This window comes from Toxotes jaculatrix, chromosome 18 (genome assembly GCF_017976425.1).
Source record: "Toxotes jaculatrix isolate fToxJac2 chromosome 18, fToxJac2.pri, whole genome shotgun sequence".
Taxonomy (NCBI): domain Eukaryota; kingdom Metazoa; phylum Chordata; class Actinopteri; family Toxotidae; genus Toxotes; species Toxotes jaculatrix.
Window position 1 is genome coordinate 15,111,145 of NC_054411.1, and position 21,951 is coordinate 15,133,095.

At 42.6% G+C, this 21,951-nt stretch overlaps 1 protein-coding gene across 1 annotated transcript in view; it reads left to right on the forward strand.

Annotated features, from left to right (window-relative positions):
• llgl1 (LLGL scribble cell polarity complex component 1) overlaps positions 1-21,951 on the forward strand; it is a 32,326-nt gene that overhangs the window by 3,995 nt on the left and 6,380 nt on the right. Inside the window, exons 3-19 of the mRNA XM_041062626.1 lie at positions 11,055-11,136; positions 11,237-11,397; positions 11,612-11,758; positions 13,936-14,098; positions 14,197-14,332; positions 14,769-14,823; positions 15,306-15,460; positions 15,595-15,815; positions 16,982-17,049; positions 17,855-18,029; positions 19,652-19,756; positions 19,980-20,272; positions 20,456-20,606; positions 20,698-20,836; positions 20,957-21,270; positions 21,539-21,730; positions 21,834-21,906. Coding sequence (XP_040918560.1) covers positions 11,055-11,136; positions 11,237-11,397; positions 11,612-11,758; positions 13,936-14,098; positions 14,197-14,332; positions 14,769-14,823; positions 15,306-15,460; positions 15,595-15,815; positions 16,982-17,049; positions 17,855-18,029; positions 19,652-19,756; positions 19,980-20,272; positions 20,456-20,606; positions 20,698-20,836; positions 20,957-21,270; positions 21,539-21,730; positions 21,834-21,906 — 2,630 coding nt within the window. The remainder of the gene's footprint in view (positions 1-11,054; positions 11,137-11,236; positions 11,398-11,611; positions 11,759-13,935; positions 14,099-14,196; positions 14,333-14,768; positions 14,824-15,305; positions 15,461-15,594; positions 15,816-16,981; positions 17,050-17,854; positions 18,030-19,651; positions 19,757-19,979; positions 20,273-20,455; positions 20,607-20,697; positions 20,837-20,956; positions 21,271-21,538; positions 21,731-21,833; positions 21,907-21,951) is intronic.

The window sequence follows — 21,951 nt, forward strand, 5'->3', positions numbered from 1 at the left end:
TTGCAGTGTGACTTGTAGTACTTACTGAAACAGTGTGGGCACACAGTTTCTCTATGCAGTGGGTATTTCAGGTGCACTCACTTTCAGTGTAATTTCTGGTTAAGTGGTTTAGATGATACGGTCAAAATGGGGGTTTGTTTACCACTTGCATGATCATCTGACTTTGCTCCTGCCCTGCTCTACTCAGTTGTAATATTGTCATCACAAATCCAGATCGCTGCAATTAACATGGTGAGTGTAATGTTATCATGGCCGATTGAACTGTTAGCCAGAACTATGAAAATGAGACCAAGGCCCCAAAACAAAACAACATCATTACATATGCTATATTGGCCCAGAAATACCATAAATGCATTTTTTTTCATGAGTGGTCAGTGAGAATCTAACCCCCGACCCAGTGATGGTGCAAGACTCTGTGTGTTTGAGCCAAGATGGATGAGCTGGAACACTGAGTAAAGCTGCTCTGGATATGAGTAGTGGTTTACCTCATGGTATGCATTGCAACAAAGCCATAATTTGGCTCAGCTTGTCAGCTGTCAGTCAGATATTCAAGCAACACAGAGGCTCACTCACTGTCCACATTTAGTGTTGTGCGATGTCTAATGAATGTTGTCTAATGGGCGACTCCTACAAAAGTACAGACATCGTTTAAATATACTTTCTTTCATACTTAAAAAAATTAATTCCTATATTTATTTCTTTGAGCCCATTCAGAGCTTCCACACCTGGTCTTATTATTTGAAATTGCACAAGATCATCCAGGAAATTAGCTTAAGCTAGGGCCGCTTCACAACATTTTTTTTTTTTAAAGCATACAGTATGTTAAGTGTGTTGGCTTTACATGTCTGCCTCACATGTTTCATGCTTGTCTCGCATCTGTTGCATCTGTGAGTGTTTGAGCTGTAGTGCAAAGTGTGCAACAAGGATTTGTCAGCACACACATGCCAGTGTTGCATGCCATTCATGCATCTGAATGTATGTTCATGCAAACTGTGTATTGTTATTTAGTCAGTATGTGCACATTTATCAGCATGCGAAGGGAGGCTGGCTGTTTGTGATCCATTAGACTGAGAATCAACTCACTGAGATTCAGCTTTCAGAGAGAGAGCGAGAGAGAGCGAGAGAGAGAGCTAGACTGGTGGTACCAGGCACTTGCACTCCAGAGAGAGATAGATGGACAGAGCAATGGAGGAGGGGAGAGATGGAGATAAACAGAGGCAGCTGAAGACAAGGCAGTGTGAAAGAGACAGAGGGAGAGGCAAAATAGCTAGACTACACCTACTTAAAAAAAAAAAAAAAAGAAAATGACTAATACCGCAACCTAGTCATCCCGCTTTTTAACAAAGTCCCAGCTGCATTTCAAATTTGTGGATAGTCTGCTTGTATACCCACATGGAATATCTGGAAAGTTTACAAACAAGTCTCTTTTTTTTCTTTTCTTTGGCAGGAGTATTAGCAAATGCAGAATTTACACATTGTTTGCATTAGATCTGTTAATGTCAACCACAAAATTATGTTTGTTTTACTTCTTTTGATAAAAAAAAAAAGAATCCTTGAAAATACAGGATTTTTCATCTCTTCAGGCCTCTAAAAATTATTTTTGGACAAGACATTAGATGATGACACCTGTGCCTTAGGACATTGTCATGGACATTCTTCACTGTTTTCTGACTAAACGATTGTTTGATTAATTGAGAAAATAGTTGGCAGATTAATCGATAATGAGAAGTCATTATTTGCAACAATTAGAAAAGAAAAAATGAACATCTTTTGCTGAGTTGATCAGAACTTTTTCATTATTGATTAATCTGATATGATTTGCCTTAAAATTACATGTTTTGTCTGACCAACACTTCAAAACCCAAACAGATTTAGTTTATCTACACTGATGTAAGACAAAGCAGCAAATCCTCGCATTTGAGAAGGTGGAGCCTGGAAATGTTTGTGTTTTTTGCTTTGGGATAAATGGCTGAAATGATGAATCGATTGTTGATCTTTTAATCAACTAATAGTTTCTAATGTCTGGACTTTCAGTGGGTGATTGACAGTAACAGACTTTGCTGCAATATTTGCGTAGACAATCAGGTTAAGTTGAGTCAATATCTTTCATTTTGAGCAAATATGTTTTTTTGGTGTGCATTCCCTGGTAATCTCACAGACTGACTGACTTGGGTTTGACCTAGAGGAGCTGTTAGAGGATCTTGCCAGCATACCTGCTTGTACTGTAATACACACACACACACTTCCAGCCTGTAGCACCAGATGTGTGGTTCGACTCTCACACTGATGCCTGAGCAGTGTCGTACAGTGTGTGTTGAGTGGTAAGAGCTGAACGTTTGGCTGCGTTTATTGACTCGGTTACAAAGGAGGAGTGGAAAATTGCAAACTTTTTCTTGTTTGGGCTTCTGTTTTTGATGTTGCCACGATTTCTCCTCCTCTCCTCTTTTTCGCATGTGCTCGCTTTCAGCCTCTTGCTCCAGTTTCTCACTTGTTCTTCCCTTTTCCTTTTCTCTCTCACTCTCTGCGTGTTTATAAAGGCAGGGTCGTATTACGCCCTGAGAGTTTCTGCTTCGACCACAGACTGGGGCTCAGCAGAGGGAAGGGGACAATGTGGTGTGGAGTTTTTTTGTGTATGTGTGTATGTCGACAGAGATCGTGTTTGGGGGTGGTGGGGCGAGATCGAGGAGTCTGTCTCCTGTCATGGAATGCATGTCGCGTTGCCCTGGGTTAACCCTCCCTGTGCGTGCGTGTGTGTGTGTGTGTACGTGCATGCGTGCATATGCGCAGATTGGTTGAGTAAGAGCTTTGTTGCTGAGTCTAGTCTTAATAAAGGGAGCTTTTGAATTGGTTTCCAAGACAACCAGCGCAGTTGCCTGGGATGAGAAGTGCTTGCAGACTGGAGGGTTTTAAAAGTCTGCAGCTTAGCACACCAGGCACCAGAGTTTGTTGGTAGAAATGTGTTTAAAAATAAATAAATAAATAAATAAATAAATAAATAATATATATATATATATATATATATATATATATATATATATATATATATATATATATATATATATATATATATATATACAGTACCAATTAGTAACGTACACACATACACACATCTGTTGTCAGTAACAACAGTATGAAACTGTGGGCTACAATTTTATCTGGACAGTCCAGTACGTGCTGTATCACAGTGAAACTTTGTGACCATGAAGTTTCAGTATTGGTGATCCAACAGCCAGAGGAACGAGCTAATATTTACACACACACACACACTGCAGAGCTTTGATCTGTGTGTTTGTGGGTGTGCTCCAGCTGTCAGCTCTCCCTCTGTCTGTCTGACATCCTGTTGGTCACACATTTGCACACACATACATACACCACACTGCATGATCACCCTGTGTTGTACTGATTCATTGGATCTTTCAACTAGCTGCAAACCCTGGTGTGTGTTTGCCTGTATGATCATAAGCTTTGTTTTTCTTTTAGTTTGCATTTCTTCAGATTTTAGCATCAGTTTCGTAGTCACTGCGGTCTGGCAGCGTTTGCATCTGATTGCTGTCTGATTTTGGAGTCGCCTGAAATCCAGGGGAAATTTGCCCTGTCACAATATGAATCATGCTCTTTAGCAGTGCAACGGCGGCGCAGACAAATGCTGACTTGAACGGTGAATGAGTTCAAAATTCATCTTTTCGTTTCCTGAGTTTCTTGACCCGTGACCCGAGTCGACTGTGACAGCTGCTTCAGCTTAACGTGCAGGAATCTTGGATTGTTTACCCATCCTCGAAGTCAACAAAATTTTTGTAGTTTGTGGTGAAAACAGTAAATTCCTTATGTGCTTGTTGGTCCCACTCATTTCCCTTTCAATTGTGCTGCAGCTACAGCTTTTCCCTCAATTTCCTCAACAATTTCCAGCTTTTCATGTGTCACATTAATTTGTTTTCATGTTTAGCTGCACAGACTGTGGTTTGTGTGACAGGCCAATTTGTGGACTACTACAAAATCTCAAGTGTTATATAAGCTGCGATCTATTTTTTTTTCCTCTGTTTGTGATGAAAAAACCTGTAAGTCAGTATTTAATGCTATGGTTACGAGCAAATCACTGTGATTCAACCTTCAACATTCCTCCAACCCTTCACCACCACCTCCTCCTCATTTCTCCTCTCCCCCACACGCTGCCTACTCTCCACTTATTTTGCCATATAAAGTATTTTGTCTGTCACTGCATTATGCACTATTTTTGGTCCTTGACTCTATCTCTCTTTTGTTTCCTCACTCCCCTGGTCATGTTTTTGTTTTGCTTCTCTCCTTTCCCTATCTCTTTTTGTTTTTCTGTTTGTCTGTCACTCGGTCCCCTGCCTATAGCTTGTTCCTCATTGATATTCCCAAAGAATGGCAGGACCTTTAAACCCCCCCTCAGTTCTCTCTGTCTTACACACCCTCTTCACCCTCCTCTTTCTGGTCCATGCCGGCCTCCTTCTCAGCCTCACCCCCCCACACCTATACACACTTACAGATGAATGGACACACACACACACACACACACTTGCTCGCCCAGTTGGCGACAAGTTGAAGGGGTCCGTCTGTCAGGATAAAGGGTGGGGGGTCTCACTGAGTTGGATGGGATGGATAGGTTGTTGAATGAGAGAGTTGGGGAACCAAAGAGAAAACATTTATCTGAGCTGGCAAGTGTAAAGTGTAAAAACAATCAATCCCAGAAGGGTTGAATGAGTGGAAATGACTGAATTGAACAAGATAAAGTGAAGCGCAAAAATGCAGAGTAATGTTTGTGCTGACTTGATACTTGATATTAACAAAATTACCTCACTATTACAACATCATTGACACTGTCGCTGCTAATAAAAGGCCTATCAATGTAATGTTAGAATCTACTTGCATCAGTGCTGATATTGCTAATATTTCCTAATTGCGCAAAACACAAAGTACAGCTGCGGCATTAATGTCATAGTTTTGCAGGAGTTTGGTTATAAAAGTGTTTACAAAGTGTTTAGAAATCGAAAATTTGACCTGTGGGATCACCAGCGTTATTACTGTTCCTCCTGAGGGAGACATGAGTATCTGTACTAAGACTGACTGACATTGCCTTCTGACACTGAACACGATTTCTATCTAAGCATTACAGTTCATCCTCTCGGGACTAGGAATGTTTGTAGCATTACAGTTGAAAGTTTGTACTGTGCTGTAGTGTTTTTGTTTCTGACGTGACAGTCATGTAGATCCACTTCTTTAAGTTGGGCTGCTGTGGTGTCAGGGAGAGCGTGCACTGACTGAGTGGGACAGAAAGGGGAGTGTGGGAGGTGGAGAGGTACTAGCGGAGGGAGAGGATGCAAATGAGACGGGATTGTTTCTCTAGTGGGTGGGTGGAGTTGTTTGGCTTGTCTTGTTGTAGACTGCCTTTTGCCAGACGTCTGAAGAGTTTGTAACTGTGTTGTGTGTGTGTGTGTGTGTGTGTGTGTGTGTGTGTGTGTGTGTGTGTGTGTGTGTGTGTGTGTGTGTGTGTGTGTGTTGCTGTGTGTGTAGGGAGGAAAGGGAGTTGGGGAAAATGCTCGCAGATGATTCCTCAGACGTTGAGATGTAAACTCTAAAACTCCCTTTTAAACTTTTTTGGCCTTTTTTTTCCCCTAGATTGTTTTATTCTCTTTCTGTGTGTGGGCAACTTGTACATTCATCCTTGGGTTTAGTGATCCATCCTTTCTTCCTGTCCCTCCCTGTCTTCTATCACATTCATGTGTGGGTGTGTATGTATATGTGTTAGAGGGTGTGCGGGGCCGTGGTCTGTGCGTCCGCATGGAGGACAATGCCTTCTGTTTGTCTGTATTCAGACCGTGAAATCGCTTTATCCTTGCTAACGCGCTCTCTGCATCATCGGGCAATTGCACTGTGCGTGTGTGTGTGTGTCTGTGTGTGTCTGTGTGTGTCTGTGTGTGTGTGTGTGTGTGTGTGTGTGTGTGTGTGTGTGTGTGTGTGTGTGAGTGTGAGTGATTATGAGTTACTGTAGGCCTCCATTGTGTGCATTACAGAGTCCTCTGGTGAGCAATGTAGCAAATCTTTGTGTGTTGCACACTCAGGACACGTAGGTTGATGAATGTTTCCTTGCACAGATCAGCACTGTTAAACCAGTTTGTCATTCAAGTTGCAAGATTTACGTTTCCTGTGTTGAGCTTTTTTCTCTCTGAAACTTTCGTGTAATTTTTTAAGGAACATCCTGAACATTTATTTCAAAAGTGTACACGTGTGCGGCTTTGAGTGTGTACTTGCTGCTTGTCTCACTTTGGTTTAATTATTTTGGTTTTCATTTGAAAATTGGATTGAGGAGGCCTTTTTTTAATTACTACTTTGAGCCAGTGTTTCTAGCTCTTTAGTGAGTACCAACCTGACTGCCTTTAGCCTTTGGTGTTGCGGCTGTGATGTTTTTAGCGAGGCATCATGAGAGTCTGCTGTAGTTTCTATCATCTGTCAGTTCTGTGTGTGTTATGTTTTGAAATGGCAGATTGATCAGTCCTTGATGTTTATTAGAAGTGTAATCAGAATAACTAAGGAGGGGAGCTGGCAATTGCCCAGTTAAAATAGAGAAGTGTTACTGAGTTTTCAGTCATGCAGTGTCAGCCGGGGGGTTCATCATTTTGTTCCTGACTGAAATATCTCAGCGACTGTTGCCTGGATTGTAAGAACTTTGGGGATCCATTGACCTTTCCTGTCACCATCAGTTCAAATTTTTAATTTGTCCAATAAATTATTACCAAATACCTGCAATGTAAAGACAGACCTGCAGAGTAAAAACTACAACTGTTATTACAGACATGTCTTAACTAACTTCGACCCGTCGCCTTGCTCAAGGTCTTGCTTCCTTTGTCAAGTTGTGGCATTCAGGCTGTGAATGTTTAGGACCTAAGGGAAACAGTCTTTAAAAGACATGCATATAGAAAAAACAACAACCAACAATGTTACCACTCACGCACAAAACTAAGAAATTGATCATTATACCTTCAACATTATAACTTCAGCAAGTTATAAGCATTGTTGTGAGCATGTTAGCTGAAAGCTCCACTGTGCTTAAGTACAGGCTCACAGAGCTGACAGTATGGCAGTTTTTTCTGAATATGTCCTGTTGCTAATGTGCTCAAAGCTATTAGCCACTTGCTGGCTATTAAAATTCCTGTAAATGCCCATCCCTTTATTTTCTGTCAATTATGGGTTAGGCTTTCATGGTTGAATCACTGTAGTCTGGAAACAGAGTGGCTGGGCTGTGGCTGCACGTGTACATTCATGTGAATTTGACTTATTTCTAACAGCTATACTAGCAAGCTTATGCATCTGTGTTTGACAAAAGTGTCTGGCAAGGTGGTTGCAGAGGGAGGGAGGAAGGGTGACACATTTATTATCTGTCCACTGTTATAGAGGGCCTGTAATACTGATACTGGACAATGAGCAGAACCTTTGGGGGAGGAAGCTTAATTCAGAGGAGACACACACACACACACACACACACACACACACACACACACACACACACACACACACACACACACACACACACACAACACAGCCCTCCCTAATGAAGAGTTGATGACATCATCACCGGGAATCCCTCCACCAGCTGGCTTCTGACATCACCGGTAACAGGAAATGTGTGTGTGTGTCTCATCTGTGAACCATGTGACACATTTGAGCTTTTCGTTTTTTCACTTGTCCTGATCACAAACATTTAATTTCTCTTCCCTCTTCATTTATAGTAAAAACCTCTGCTTTGCCTTACAGCTGTTAGCTCAGACATATTTATTTGGGGTTCTGTGGAATGACAAAGTCTGAAATTGGAGATGATAGTGGCCTGATTCCTGTCAGAGGTGCTCCTGACCAGCCAAGTGTCATGGCTCTGACACAGTCTTAAATAGTCATTAGTGGTCTGTTTCTTTCTCCGTGCGCTGACAGCTTTCTTTTCACTCTTTTTTTTGTGTGGCCAGCTTAAATTTGGGGGAATTGCAGTATAGATCTGTGATGAATGAACTGTGGCCATCGTTACATAGCTGGGACACAGGCACAAACCACCGCTGTCCATCTGTTTTCAGTCCCTCTAATCTTTTACAGCTGTGCAACTCTGATTTTCTCTGTTCATTTACTTTAGTGTCACTTTTCTCACTTCTATCTTTGGAGCACAGCTTAAAAACTGTTAGATTTTTTTGTTTTTCTGACTCTTTCTGTTGGTTTTTATCATCTTTCTAGCACATGGTTATTTCTGTTTGACACATTTTGTAGATGCAGATTCATTCTTACTTCAGTGTTCTTCCTGGAAATAGGGCTGTGCAATATGACCAAAATCTCATATCCCGATACAGATCATTTCATATCCTGATAATGATTTATAAGACAAATAAGGCACTTACTCATATTTGATTAATACAGCTGCAAACAAAATAAATACAGACCCAAAGTGTTGTCCAAATGACAAAAAAAATCCCTATCGAGACTTTTATTTGTGACTTAACAAAATAAATGATAAAATGAATTGATAGATCATCACACAGTATGCTTCGTCATATCGCACAGCTCTGACTGGAAATGTGCTCATTTATTTTCTTGCTGAGCTTTAGATAAGAAGATTGGTAACCCATTTGTCACTGTCCAGGAAATACAAGGCTGCAGCTAGCAACTAGTTAGCTTAGCTTTGCATAAAAACAAATTTCCACCAACACAAAAGCTGAAGTGTTAAAACTGCAAACATCAACAATTTCTTGGCATAGTCCCCTATAAAACTGAAGGTTGGCATATTTAAACTTGGTATTTGTAAGGATTAAGCGTGGTATCAATCTTCTCATCTGACTCTTGGCTAGAACACAGACAGAGCATATTTTCCTTCTGCAACTATGGTTTGTTTGTCTCTCACTCACTGCCTCGGTTTTTCTACCTCTACCATTATCTGGACTTGTGGTTCATGACCCATGAGTGAATGTTCCTCTCACATCTCCATCTCCAGCTGTGTGAGGCATGTGTTATTGCAGTGAATAAAACCCAGGGACAGGAAGTGACAACACTGAAGGAATGCTGGTATAACACTCAGCTGGGCCTCCATGGGATCAGGACACGGAGAGAACGAGCAAAGAGGGATTTAAGTTGAGGAGAAGAAAGGATAAATTGAAAGTGGGGAATGGTGCCTAAGGAATATCACTGGCTTCCTTCATGATTTCCTGGGTATCAAGCAGAGTGGAGGGACAAAGGGAGGAAATGACAAGTAGAAGGTGGAATTGAAAATAACTGGATTTGGAGACAGTTCTCCCTGGGGATGCTGAAGATAGGAAAAGGAAAAGACCAATGTTGATAGAGTACAAACATGAATAAAAATGAAAAGAGGAGGACATTTATCTAGTTGTAATATTTCTTTTTCTGTCAGATAAAACTAAGAATCATGAAAACAGTGGTGGTAGGAATAGAGAAAACCAACTCTGTACACAGTCGTATACAAACATGAGAACTCTCAGATTTCCTCTTATTTTTCTGCATTTTTAACCCACATTCCTACAGGCTTATGTAAGCTGTGTGCTCAAGTGTGTTGGTATTGCTCACAAGTATGTGTGTGTGCATGTGTGTAGCTGCTAGCGGCTGTGTACTAATTCACAGTTTAGCCCAATTTAGCCCCGTTGTGTACATGGCGTCACAGTTCCTGAGAGTAGTCTTTATTTTATCAGCTCGGCTTCATTTACTGGGCTAACAAAGGAAGAGCTCTGTGAAGATTGATGTTGATTATACACACTCACACATACAGAGCGGTGGTTTTGAGCATCTGCGTCATCTGGTGTTGGTAATTACTATGAGCTTCGGTACAGTGTTCTGATTTCTCCCCTGCTATTACAAACTAACCAGCATGTTTGTTCTGGTTTACAGCTCAGAATTACCGGTTTTGACTGCATCCATAGATTTGAGCTCTGTCCTCCCAGTCACACGTTTTAATTATATTTTAAAACAAAATGTTTAGTGTCTTTTAGGATATTCCTCTCTGCCTAGTGGTGTGTGTGTGTGTGTGTGTCTGTCCTTTTGTGGTTTCATGCTAATGTTTTTCATGGTAATATGTTGATGATGCCGAGCTGTCACCAGTATGTGTCAACACTGTGTACAAATTGTGTTATACAGTATGTGCCTGTCTGGAGGAGTCAGAAGAATATGGTAGGTGGATGCTTGTACTTTCCGTGACTGGTCCCTGTGCAGCCTATGACCTTCCACAGAGCCAGAAATAAAATCTGCCATTTGGTTGGCACTTTTTGACCAAAATTTCTTTCCCTACCAGTAATGCATATTTTTAAATCTTGATGGGAGTCTTAACTGCTTACCCTGGCTGTGTTGGTGCCATGCTTGACACATGATGCTATACTGGGCTGCAGCAATGAGAGTTACAAGGACAGTGATTGGGCAGGGAGAGAGAGAACAATAATTCAAGAGGAATAGTTAAACTGGTCTGGTGCCGTGTTTCTCTGTTGGTTTTTATCAGGAAGAGTGTTAGAGTGGAGCTGACTGATTTAGGCAGATTTAAGTATTATTATAAAAAATATCAGCATTGTGATATTTTGATTCTGATACTAATTGTAATAAAAATTAAATGTTTGTTCCTGCTGGTGTGATATACCATATTTTCTTAATGTGTAAAATGAACAATACATTCCTTTACCTTCTTGGGTGTCATTCACATTCCTTTGATATTTTCTTTTTAGAGGCAAACGGTCACACCCCATATCATATTATCACTACTAATGGGTCAATATTGCCAGGCTCAAAATATCTCATCCATGTTTATGTTTCTGCATATCTACAAGCTTGATAACTCATTTGTTGTTTTACTGTATTTAAAAACATGTATGTGTATAGTTCTTTGTACTAGTGGGAGCACGGGATGTTTTCAGCATAGAAATGGTTACACCCACCAAATTAATGTAGAAAATACATTCTCTGGAAAGGACTCTTTGCTGGTGGTGGATAATTCTTCTCAGCAGCGGTCTTGTCACTGTACAGAGCAAATGTTTGCAATGCTGTGTATTTCCTTGACGGGATCTTCGCAGTTATGGGGCCCCTGGGGTGGAGTTCACAGGACTGCACAAAGACACCACTGCAGTTACACAGATCCATTTCCTACCTGGACAGGTGAGCTCCATGCTAGTGTAAAAAAAAAAAAAAAAAAAAAAAGAATGATAACGATGGTCAAACCGATTGTGCTGTTAATGTCTGACCACCTCTGTCATAGGGCCGTCTCCTGTCGCTGCTCGATGACAACACGATTCACCTGTGGGAGCTGGTGGCAGGGGCCCCCAGAGAAGTGGGAGGGGTTAAAAAAGAGGGAGTAGTCTCCCTCCAGGAAGTGGGCAACTATAGCCTCCCAGGAAGACCTGGCATTGAGAGCTGCAGGTATACGCCTGTTTATCCTGTTTAGATATTATTATTGTTATTTTTTAACTTTAAAGAAAGTTTGAAATTTGAGAGGTCCCACCCCCTCTCTCAGCCTGGCTGTGCATCGGCGAGTCTAGTGATTATGTGTGTCAGTGCTATCATGATGAACATATATGAGAAGCAAAATCTGATGTGACTACAGCTTCACTCTTCCTCCTCTTCTTCTTCCCAGTGCCACTCGGGTGACTGTCCTCCTCCTGCTGAGGTCATGTGACCTGCTCTGCATTGGAACAGAGGGAGGGGGCGTGTACTTCCTGCAGTTACCCCACCTGTCTCTGAAAGACAACCAGACGCTGCTCCAGGATCAGGTCACACAGAGGTGAGACTGTGACATCAATGACTTCAACTTCAAATGTTTGAATTTTTTGAGTTTTAAACTCTTAATAGGAAAAGTTTTTTTCCCCAAATATTAACAATGAATGTTGCTTATTTAGACCTGAACATTTTGATATAACAAGGAAAAACTTTAAACAACTAATACAAGAGGCTGTGTGAACTGCTGATGCATCACACTGCAAACTTACATAATGTGGCAAAGGGGAATGGCTGACAGTTCATAATATGCCAAAACACTGGAAAACCACATAAGGACACCAACACTAAATCAAAGGCATTTAATGGTATTTTTCTACATACCTGCAGCACTCTAAAGTGTTTCTGTTATTCTGTCCAGCCTCCCAACATTCATGCAGTTGTGTATAGCCGGCAGAACTGAGAACTGTTGTGGTATTTGAGTGCAGACGTAGATCCCAAGGATAAACTGGCAATGTGTCCTCATCTTGGAAATGTACACAAAGCTTGCATAATGGAAAATAATGTGTATGTACACACGTACATGTTGTAGTGTTTTTTTTGTTTTTTTGTTTGTTTCTTGTTGTTTTGTTGTTTCTTTTACTAGAAACTATTTTTTTTATGCTGCATCCGTCTTTGCTGCATTCCTGTGTTGACACTCTGGCAGTGAATCACAGAGCTTCTCTTGTGTTGCTTTTTTATTCTGCTGTGTGACTGTCTGACTGGTTGGCCAAACCCCTCATTAACTAGGCTTGTTTAGGGAAGTGGGCAGAACTGAGGCCTAACGAGGGCCCTGATAAGGCGTGTGTGTGTGTGATTTGTATGGTGTGTGTGCAAAGGAGGGGAGGTTTTAGACAGTGAGGCTTTGTACCAGCTGCCAAAACGCGGTGTTCCGGTTGGGGAAGTGTTTCAGCTGTTTCTCCAGTGTGCACAGGAACACACATACACACAGAGGCTCATCACCGGGACTCTGTAGCAGGATGCTGGATTCCCTAAAAATACTTGTGAACGGAGCGACGGAGACAATGGAATGCTTTGTTTGCTCTGTTGTGTTTCTGCCTCCGTGCTTCCGCAGAGAGGAGCTTCCTCAGTGAACCGTACCAAAGCAGTCAGAAGTCTGTGTGTGTGTGTTTCACCCAGTCCACCTATCTCTTTTGCGATAGTTGTGCCTCATCCAGACCTAAGAGCCCAGAAAGTTGCGATGCTTTACTGCCCCTCCCTCTTTGTGTGTTTGTTTTGTGTAATCCTAGTCTCTGTCATCTCCCTCTATTCTCCCTGTCCTTCGACGAGGGAATCCTCTGACATCTTGAGGGTGTGTCCTGCTCCACATTCCTCTGCTGCCTCTGAGGAATGTTTAGTTCACAGGCTCCAGCAGCTCAGCTCCAGCTTGATGTTGATTTCACTGTTGTTGTTGGAAGAGCAGTCTGCTGTAGTGTTAGAGTTTATACAGATGGTTTGTGCTCCGTGTATATTTTATTATACATGCATTTTAACACTTTTAGACTTTTTATTTTGGTTGTTTTGGTCTAAAGGGACAGGAAGTTGTCCAGTCCCATGTTCTACTAACTGGATTATCAGTGTGCTTAGATCTTTCCCCTGCTCCTTGCATTATCTCCCTCTTTCACATTTTGTGAGCATGTTTTGAGAAGTGATTGTACATTTAACGATTAAGTTAGGACAAGGGACTCCTCTCTACCAAAATGGGCCTGTAAGCTGGAAAGTTGTGTCCCCTGAGCCACAGTCCATAACATGCATTCAGATGTGCCCAGGTAACAGCAAATGTTAAACAAAACTGAGCACATGAAGTTCATGATAAGACCCCCGTCTGTGATCAAGGATGGTCCTCTTTGGTGTCAGATGTAGATGTTCTCCTTCATCATCCTCCGGTCGTCCACTGACTCCTGATCACTTACTGTATCCCCTTCCCAGTCAGTGCTGTTACTGGTTTTGGTCTGGTTCTGGTGTTCATCTTGTCATTTGCACGTAATTTAAAAATCCGTCAAGATGCACAAACTGTTGCTTTGACTATGAGTTTATCTTTAATCTTTCAAAATGTGTTATAATTTAGTATTAATAATTTTATCAGCCATCAGTGATCCAGGCTCCTTCACAGGCCATAATTTCTGTTGTAGACAGTTGTTATTTATTACATTATAGTTAAGCTACACATGTGGGATAATGGGTGATGTTTTCTTTTTTCTCCAGCCTGCCAGATGACTACAGATGTGGGAAGTCTTTAGGGCCAGTGGAATCTCTTCAGGAACATCCTCAGCAGTCAGGGAAGATTCTGATTGGCTACAGCCGAGGCCTAGTCGTCCTATGGGATCTGAGCATTCGTCATGTGGACCAGCTCTTCCTGGGCAAACAGGTACCTGGTTTAAAGAGAAAAGTTCAGTTCTACTACCATAGAACCTGGTCCAACGGCTCTGTACATACTTAATATGTGTGTGTGAACCCCCCTTACAGCAGCTGGAGAGCCTGGTGTGGGAACGCTCTGGAAACTTGTTTGTCAGTTCCCATAACGACGGAGGCTACTCCGTGTGGCCTGTTACCAGCAGCAACACCTACAATCACCAGCCAGTGTCCTCCACCATCCCATATGGTGAGAAATGCACACATAATACACACACACACACTCACTCCGCACATTTGTGTTTCCCAGCTAATGTATGTTTAAGGCATGCCTAAGCACATCGTCATCCGGGTCTGGCAGAGGCGGTGGTCTTGTCCAAAAAGATGAATGTCCGGTGTTTGACAATGGCAAAATGAGCCACGTCTGGTGACATACTGTGACACATGGGGGCTTGTTGTTATGGTGACAATTAGGGTCATGGTTAGGGGGACTCTGGTCCCTTGTTGGACTGACTATAATAGGAGCCACACAATGATGATCGTATGATATGATTCTAAATATATATGAAAGTTAAATCTTTAAACAGCTCTGCTTGGGATTTTTCTTAACTCTTAACTCATATTGTTTCTTTGCTTCCGACTTCTTTTACTGGTTGTGGTGTCTTAATGTTGGTTGTCTATCCCAGGTCCATTTCCCTGCAAGGCCATCAGCAAGATGCTGTGGAGGACAACACAGACAGGGTGAGTGCTGTGGGAGGGCCTCTGATTCCTGCAGTCAGAGCAGACATCTTGGATCCTAATGCCAGCACATTTTTACTTCTCCTGCTCTTTTAATTGTTCCTTTTATTCTTTTTCTTTTTATCTATTTTCACTTCAGATCCAAAAGTTGTCCCCTCCTGCCCCAAGAATAATATTTTCTTTAGCATAGTTGAAGAACAAAAATGGGTAAAAATGAAAAGTTGATTACTCATGTAGTTCACAAAAACAGAAGGTATTTTTATGATCTCTTGATTTCACCAAGATTTGTGCAGTATTGATTCTTTTTTTTCTCCCAAATCCAACCTTTGTTTTTAAAATTTGAAATAAATGCTAATTTAGGTATGTAGAAATCAAAAATAATGATTCCCCAGTCATAGTGGGATCACTTTCTGTGTTGACACAGATGAAGGATAAAATGAACATAAATAAAAATTTTCCATACTTTTCTACTTGTCTTGCTCCAGGTCTCCGGTGCTATTATACAGTGGAGGGATGCCCAGAGCCAGCTACGGTGACCGCCACTGCCTGACCATTCAGCAGGACAAGGACCATGTCACTCTCGACTTCACATCACGAGTCATTGACTTCTTCACTGTCCACAACACAGAGCAAGAGAAAGGTGAGGATATGACCTGCATGCTCTTCATGGATTATTGACAGTGTCTTCTTCCATATTAATTCAGAAATTTATTTTAAGTTTTCAGCAGCAGCAGCGCTTCAGCACATATTCTGTCATGTCTCTCATTCTTACAGAGTTTGATGACCCGTCAGCGTTGGTAGTGTTACTAGAGGAGGAGCTGGTTGTAATCGACCTCCAGACCCCCGGGTGGCCCTCTCTGCCCACTCCCTACCTGGCTCCTCTCCACTCCTCAGCCATCACCTGCTCCTGCCACATCTCCAGCGTCCCTCCTAAACTGTGGGAGAGGCTGGTCAACGCCGGCAAAGCACAGCAGGGCCGGCAACACACACACAGGGTAAGAAGCCCAGTGCAATGCCAAAAAAAGTGCAAAGTAAAGTTAAATAGGAAGCATAGATTAGTTGGGAGGTGAACTATGTTAAAAGCTGATATTACCTATTGTGTGGTTATCAGTACTCTTTAAAAATGTTTTAAATACTCTGAATTATGCTCTCATCAAAAGGTTTCTTCTCTGTGTATTAGAATTAATTTCTCCTCAGTCAAATGTAGCTGGTAGCATCATCTTTTGATAGTGTGAACTGCTGTAGCTGTTGGCAGGACGCTACAGGACAGGATTATTCTGTAAATTGGTTTATTCATGGCTGTAGGAATATTCAATTACAGGGAAATCCAAGATGCATGTAAGCGGCTTAACCTGAGAACACCTTAAACAGATTACGGCCAGTAGCCGAGCTACTCATGCTTTAAATGTAGCCATCAACACTAATCGGTGTATATACTTAGTACACACAAACCAGCATGCATCCCACAGATTCAAGTCACAGGATTTTATTTGGATTTCTACCAAGTGGTTGTTAGGTGTCATATCAAGACTCAGCAGCTGTGTCTCTACACAAATGGAGACGAGTATAGATGGGTAATAACTGAAGTGAAACTAATCCCAGTGGGGATATTGCAGTGAAATGGTTGTTATTACTCATGGTGCTTGTTCATCTTGTCTGAGCTCACCGGCTGGCAGCTAGTCAGCTACGAGGAAACCAACAGGAGTGTGACCCTCAGTCTGCTGGTAGTGTGTGAACTTTAAGAGCAGGTGGAGGCAGTTAAAGGCTTTGCAGAGGCTTTGTAGCTCACATCAGCTGTTTGATCAGTGGCAGATTAACACGCACACACAGACACACACACACACAGATACACAGCTGGTATGCTCGTAAATCACTGCTGCAACTGTCTGTGCGAGGCCAAAGCAGAGAGACTGGCACTATTACAGAGGAAAGTCAACAGAAGAACTGTCAGTTGTGTGTTTCTGTGTACACATGCTCGCCCATGTGGGGATACTCGAGGGTCAAGGCCAGTAGATTTTGAGCCAGGGCCATGGTGAAATTGAAAGGGTGAGGAAATATGTTGTCGTCCAATCAAGTTCAATACTTGAATTTTTTTTCTCCTACAGCTTTTTTCAGTATGGTGAATTCCTAACTTTTCTCCAATCTCTGTCTGTTTGTGCAGAGTTGGCCCATATGTGGAGGGAAAAACCTGGCGCCTCCACCCAAACAACAAGAGCTGCTGCTGACAGGGTATCTACACACATGTACACACTAAAACACTCACAGACTACGTGCACACTGCAGGTACATCAATTTATTTTCATGACACAACTCGGGCGCAAATCTTAATGCTCTCTAGTCACCGATGAAAAGCAGCATGGAGATGGGGGTTTTTTTCGTTCCTGAAAAAGAAAATTTTTTGAAATGAAAATCTCTGACCTGTCCTGAAACCAGAATTTGTCAGCAGTGTCATGAAAATAAGAAAATCCTGTGACAATGGGTAGAATTTTGTTAACCACAGATGTTTGGCAGAGCTAGCATTGGCATAGGGCACAATAAGGAACAACTACATAATGGAAGCGAAACAGCTGGATTGATTTAAATTTGTGGAAACATCACGGTTCAAACAAAACTTGAAAAGACAAAAGTAACTCAAAATTGATTGAAACCAGGACGAGTAATCATTTTGATATTGCTGTGAGTTTTTAGCCAAGCTAGCATTTAGAGTGAAATGTCTTGTCAACTTTTGGATGGATTGTGATGATATTGTGATACAGACGTTCATGATCCCCAGAGGACAACACACTGAGCTAAGATGCTAAACATCAGCATGTTACCATTGTCACTGTGAGCCCTCAGATGGCTATGGACACATAGTATTGGATTGCATTAAATGTGGCCATATACCTAATCATTACAGTGTGAAAATTGACACACACGCACACACAAACGGACCTGCACAATCCTGATTGATTGTCACTGAAATACATTTAAATCACGGTTGATTGTTTTTTGTATTAATATTTCTTTAATTTGTGCTTTTTGTCTTTTGCAGACATGAGGACGGCACTGTTCGTTTCTGGGATGCATCAGGCGTTGCTCTTACACCGCTGTACAAACTCAGCACAGCAAATGTCTTCCACACCGACTGTGACCCCTGCGACGACCCTCAAGACCCCAGCAACGACCCCGACATGCAGCAGGAGGAGGAATGGCCTCCCTTCAGAAAGGTGAGAACTGAGAAGGCGTGCATGTGAAGATGCTAAAGGGAGCAAGTATAAGAGTGGTCTTTCCTTTGAGATCAGGCACAGGGTTGTAGTTTACAGGCTGTGGGAATACAAACTGCGTGTGTTTTATACACACACACAGCCCTGTAACGCTACATCTGTGGCCTAATTTTCCCATCTGAATGTTTTCATGTGTTTGGTTTTCAGACAGACCCACCCCATTGTTCCTGTTATTAAAACTTGACTCTGAGGGAACCGCAGTCGGATTCTGTTTTAATGGTCTGTTTTCAGTGCAGAATTACATTTAAATTAAGTGACTCAGCATCGGGAAGCAGACCTTCATGTCGAGGGAACCTGGCTGAGTAGTTTGGCTTTGGTCGATGCTTGCAGGAAATGAAGATGGGCCGTGAAGCAAAGCGCTCAATCAATATTTAAATGAACTCATTTTCAGTGTTTGGGTGGTTATCCAAGAGAAACAGACATTATCTAGGAACATAAATGGATAAAAAAAGAGTAGAAGCTGATGTTGAATGATGCATTTAACAGAGGGGGAAAAATGGAATTAGTCTTTGTGTCCACACACACCTCTGAGGCCTATTTTCCCACTCCCTTTACCCTCTTCTTTTCTTCCTATTCACTCTTTCACCCCCCCAAACCCCCACCCACCCACCTTTCCACATGTATCCTGTGGTAACAGAGCTGCATGTTCAGGAATGTGGCCCTCATATGGGATGAAGAACCTTTCCCTTTTTTTCTCTTCTGTAATGAAAAGCAGACCAATCAGCCCACTCTTTCTGTGTGTGCGTCTGTGTGTGTGTTAGTGGCCAACTTCTCCTACTCCTTGTTTTGCCAAGATACAGCTCCCATGCGAGATCTGTAGGAATTCCTACAGTGTGTGTGTGTGTGTGTGTGTGTGTGTGTGTGTGTGTGTGTGTGTGTGTGTGTGTGTGTGTGTGTGTGTGTGTGTGTGTGAGTGTGAGTGTGAGTGTGAGTGTGAGAAAGACAGATTAATGCACATGTTTTGCTGAGTATGTATGAGGGGAATCAGGGATTGTCCTGGCATTTGGCAGAGATTAAGATGAGAGGGACTAGTGTAGAAGGAGGAGGAGGAGGAGAGCTTCAGATATCCATTTTGACATTTCTCTGCTTGAACAGAGATCCTTTAGACCTGTTCTGATCAGTTATTCAAAATGTGATGCTACTGTTTTTCAAGTTTTGGGAAGAGGGTGAAGTTGTGAAGGGGTGAAAAGTTTATAGAAGAAAAATGCATCAAGACCGTCAGTAGTAAATCCGCAGCGGTCACCCTGCTGCGCAAATGGATGTGAGAGAAGATACATCCCAGTTTTTGGTTTTGGCATAAGTGTGTGCATGGAGATTTTCCCACTGTAACATCATTGGTTGGCTGCAGATCATGTGCCTCAGAATTTGTTGGCATCTTTGATGTGCTGAAATAGCTGCAGGAACATCAACAACAAGTGGCTTTCTGTCACAAATTTACCTTTAAAAATGATACAAAAACAACAAATGAAACCACAAATGAAAAATAATCCAAATAAAGAAGTCTGTGCATGGTTTTCTTAACATATATCCAACAACTTCCAGCTAACGTGTGTGTCTGTGTGTAGGTGGGCTGCTTCGACCCGTACAGCGATGACCCCAGGCTGGGCATCCAGAAGATCAGTCTGTGCAAATACAGCAACAAACTGGTGGTGGCTGGAACTGCTGGACAGGTAAAGGTGTACAAACAAATTTATTTAAATTTAAATTTCTGAGAATATTAGCTTTCATCTTCTGGAGCAAAGGAGCATAATTTGATAATTGCGTCTTTGTCAGACTAACCTCTGCTTCAGAGGTCTCCTGCATAATTGTATACCTTTAAAGATTAGATCAGGTACTAATATTTACAGGAACTGAATGAGCCATGATGTTCCCTTATGTCTCCCACCTCTCCAGGTGATAGTGTTGGGTCTGAGTGACGAGCGTTCGGACCACTTGGTGGACGTCTCGGTGGTTGATCTGCTGCAGGACAGGGAGGGCTTCACCTGGAAGGGACACGACAGACTGGAGCCACGTCTCAAACCCGCCCCCTTCCCCCCGGGCTTCCAGCCGCTGGTGCTGGTGCAGTGCCTGCCCCCGGCCTCTGTTACGGCGGTGGCGCTGCATGCAGAGTGGAACCTGATCGCCTTTGGGACAAGTCATGGATTTGGCCTGTTTGACTACCACCGACGAAACGCTGTGCTGGCCAGGTTAGAGGGACACAGCCTCAGCTCTGGATATTATTCATTCCTCTGTGTTTACCACGCAAACAATGGATATTTCAGGGTTTTTACTCAATCTCTGCTACACCTTCAGTTCAGAAAATGTTATTTGACAAATTTATCAAACTTGATCCAAAAAGCAACGCTCTATGTCTCTTCATGTGCCCCTAGGTGTACCCTTCACCCTAATGACTCCTTGGCGATGGAGGGCCCCCTGTCCAGAGTCAAGTCCTTGAAAAAGTCCTTACGGCAGAGCTTCAGACGCATCCGCAAGAGCAGGGTGTCGGGGAAGAAACGCACCATCACCACACCCACCAGCAAGGTAAATGACTCTCTTTTTTTAATACTAACAGGGACACACAGAACATACAGACTGAATTAATTTCTGCCTTTTATGACTGTGTTATCTGCAGGTCCAAGAGGCTAATGCTGCTTTAGCAGAGCAGGAGGAAGTTGCTCCGGTGCAGCGAAGGATTGAACCCCGATCAGCAGACGACTCGCTGTCTGGAGTGGTCCGATGTCTTTGCTTCGCTGACACCTTCCTGCGTGATGGTGTGTTTACTTTCTGATCTAGATTATGTCCTGAATGTAGAAGTCTGACTATCCATCTGTGATTCAGTATTTTTTTAAATTGTGTGACTTCATTACTTTCTCCTCTGCTGTATTCACCAGGTACACACCATGGTCCCACACTATGGGCAGGAACCAACTCAGGCAGCGTGTACGCCTACGCTCTGGAGGTACCTGGCGTGGGCTCGGGACGTGTGTGTGAGCGGGGCGGAGCAAGTGAGAGCAGTGTGTGCGTGGAGGCGGTGTTGGGTAAAGAGATTCAGCTGATGCACAGGGCCCCTGTGGTGTCAATCTGTGTGTTGGACGGGCGGGGGAAACCATTACCGGACCCATATGAAGCCTCCCAGGACCTTGCCATCGCACCAGATATGACCAATGCTCACTCTGTCCTTATTGCATCAGAGGAACAGCTCAAGGTAGAAGCTGAGAGACTTGTTTTGTATTTGTGTTACCATTCACTTTTTTTAATTTTTGTATTTCATCAGGATGTGAAATTGTTGTTTCATAAATACAGTTCAGTTCCTTTTGCTTTGTTCCATTTATTCTATGGACACATAAAAATCACATCATCTAGAAGTTGCAATAAAGATAAGAAGTTTGCATTTGGGCTTGACAGATGAATAAAATTACAGTTTTAAATCTTTGCTGTTTCTTTCTCTGCTCTCTCTCACTCTTTCTCTCTAGGTGTTCTCTCTCCCCAAGGTGAGCGCCAAGACCAAGTTCAAGCTGACGGCGCATGAAGGCTGTCGGGTGAGGAAGGTGGCCCTGGTGGTTTTCAGCTCCACAGCTCAGGAAGACTACAGTGAACACACACTGGTGTGTCTGACCAACCTGGGAGACATGCATCTCTTTAACATACCGGGCCTCCGACCACAGGTGGGGTTTAGGGGTACGATTGTGTTATTTATAGTGATAGCGCAGTGTTACTGTTTTTACTGGATTTTTTAAATTATGCACTGACTTCTTTGTGTGTCTTCAGGTGCGCTACGACTGCATCCGCAAAGAAGACATCAGCGGCATTGCATCCTGTGTCTTCACTAAGAATGGACAGGGTGAGGAGAAAACACTTGATTTTGATTTGAGTTTTACACATTCAG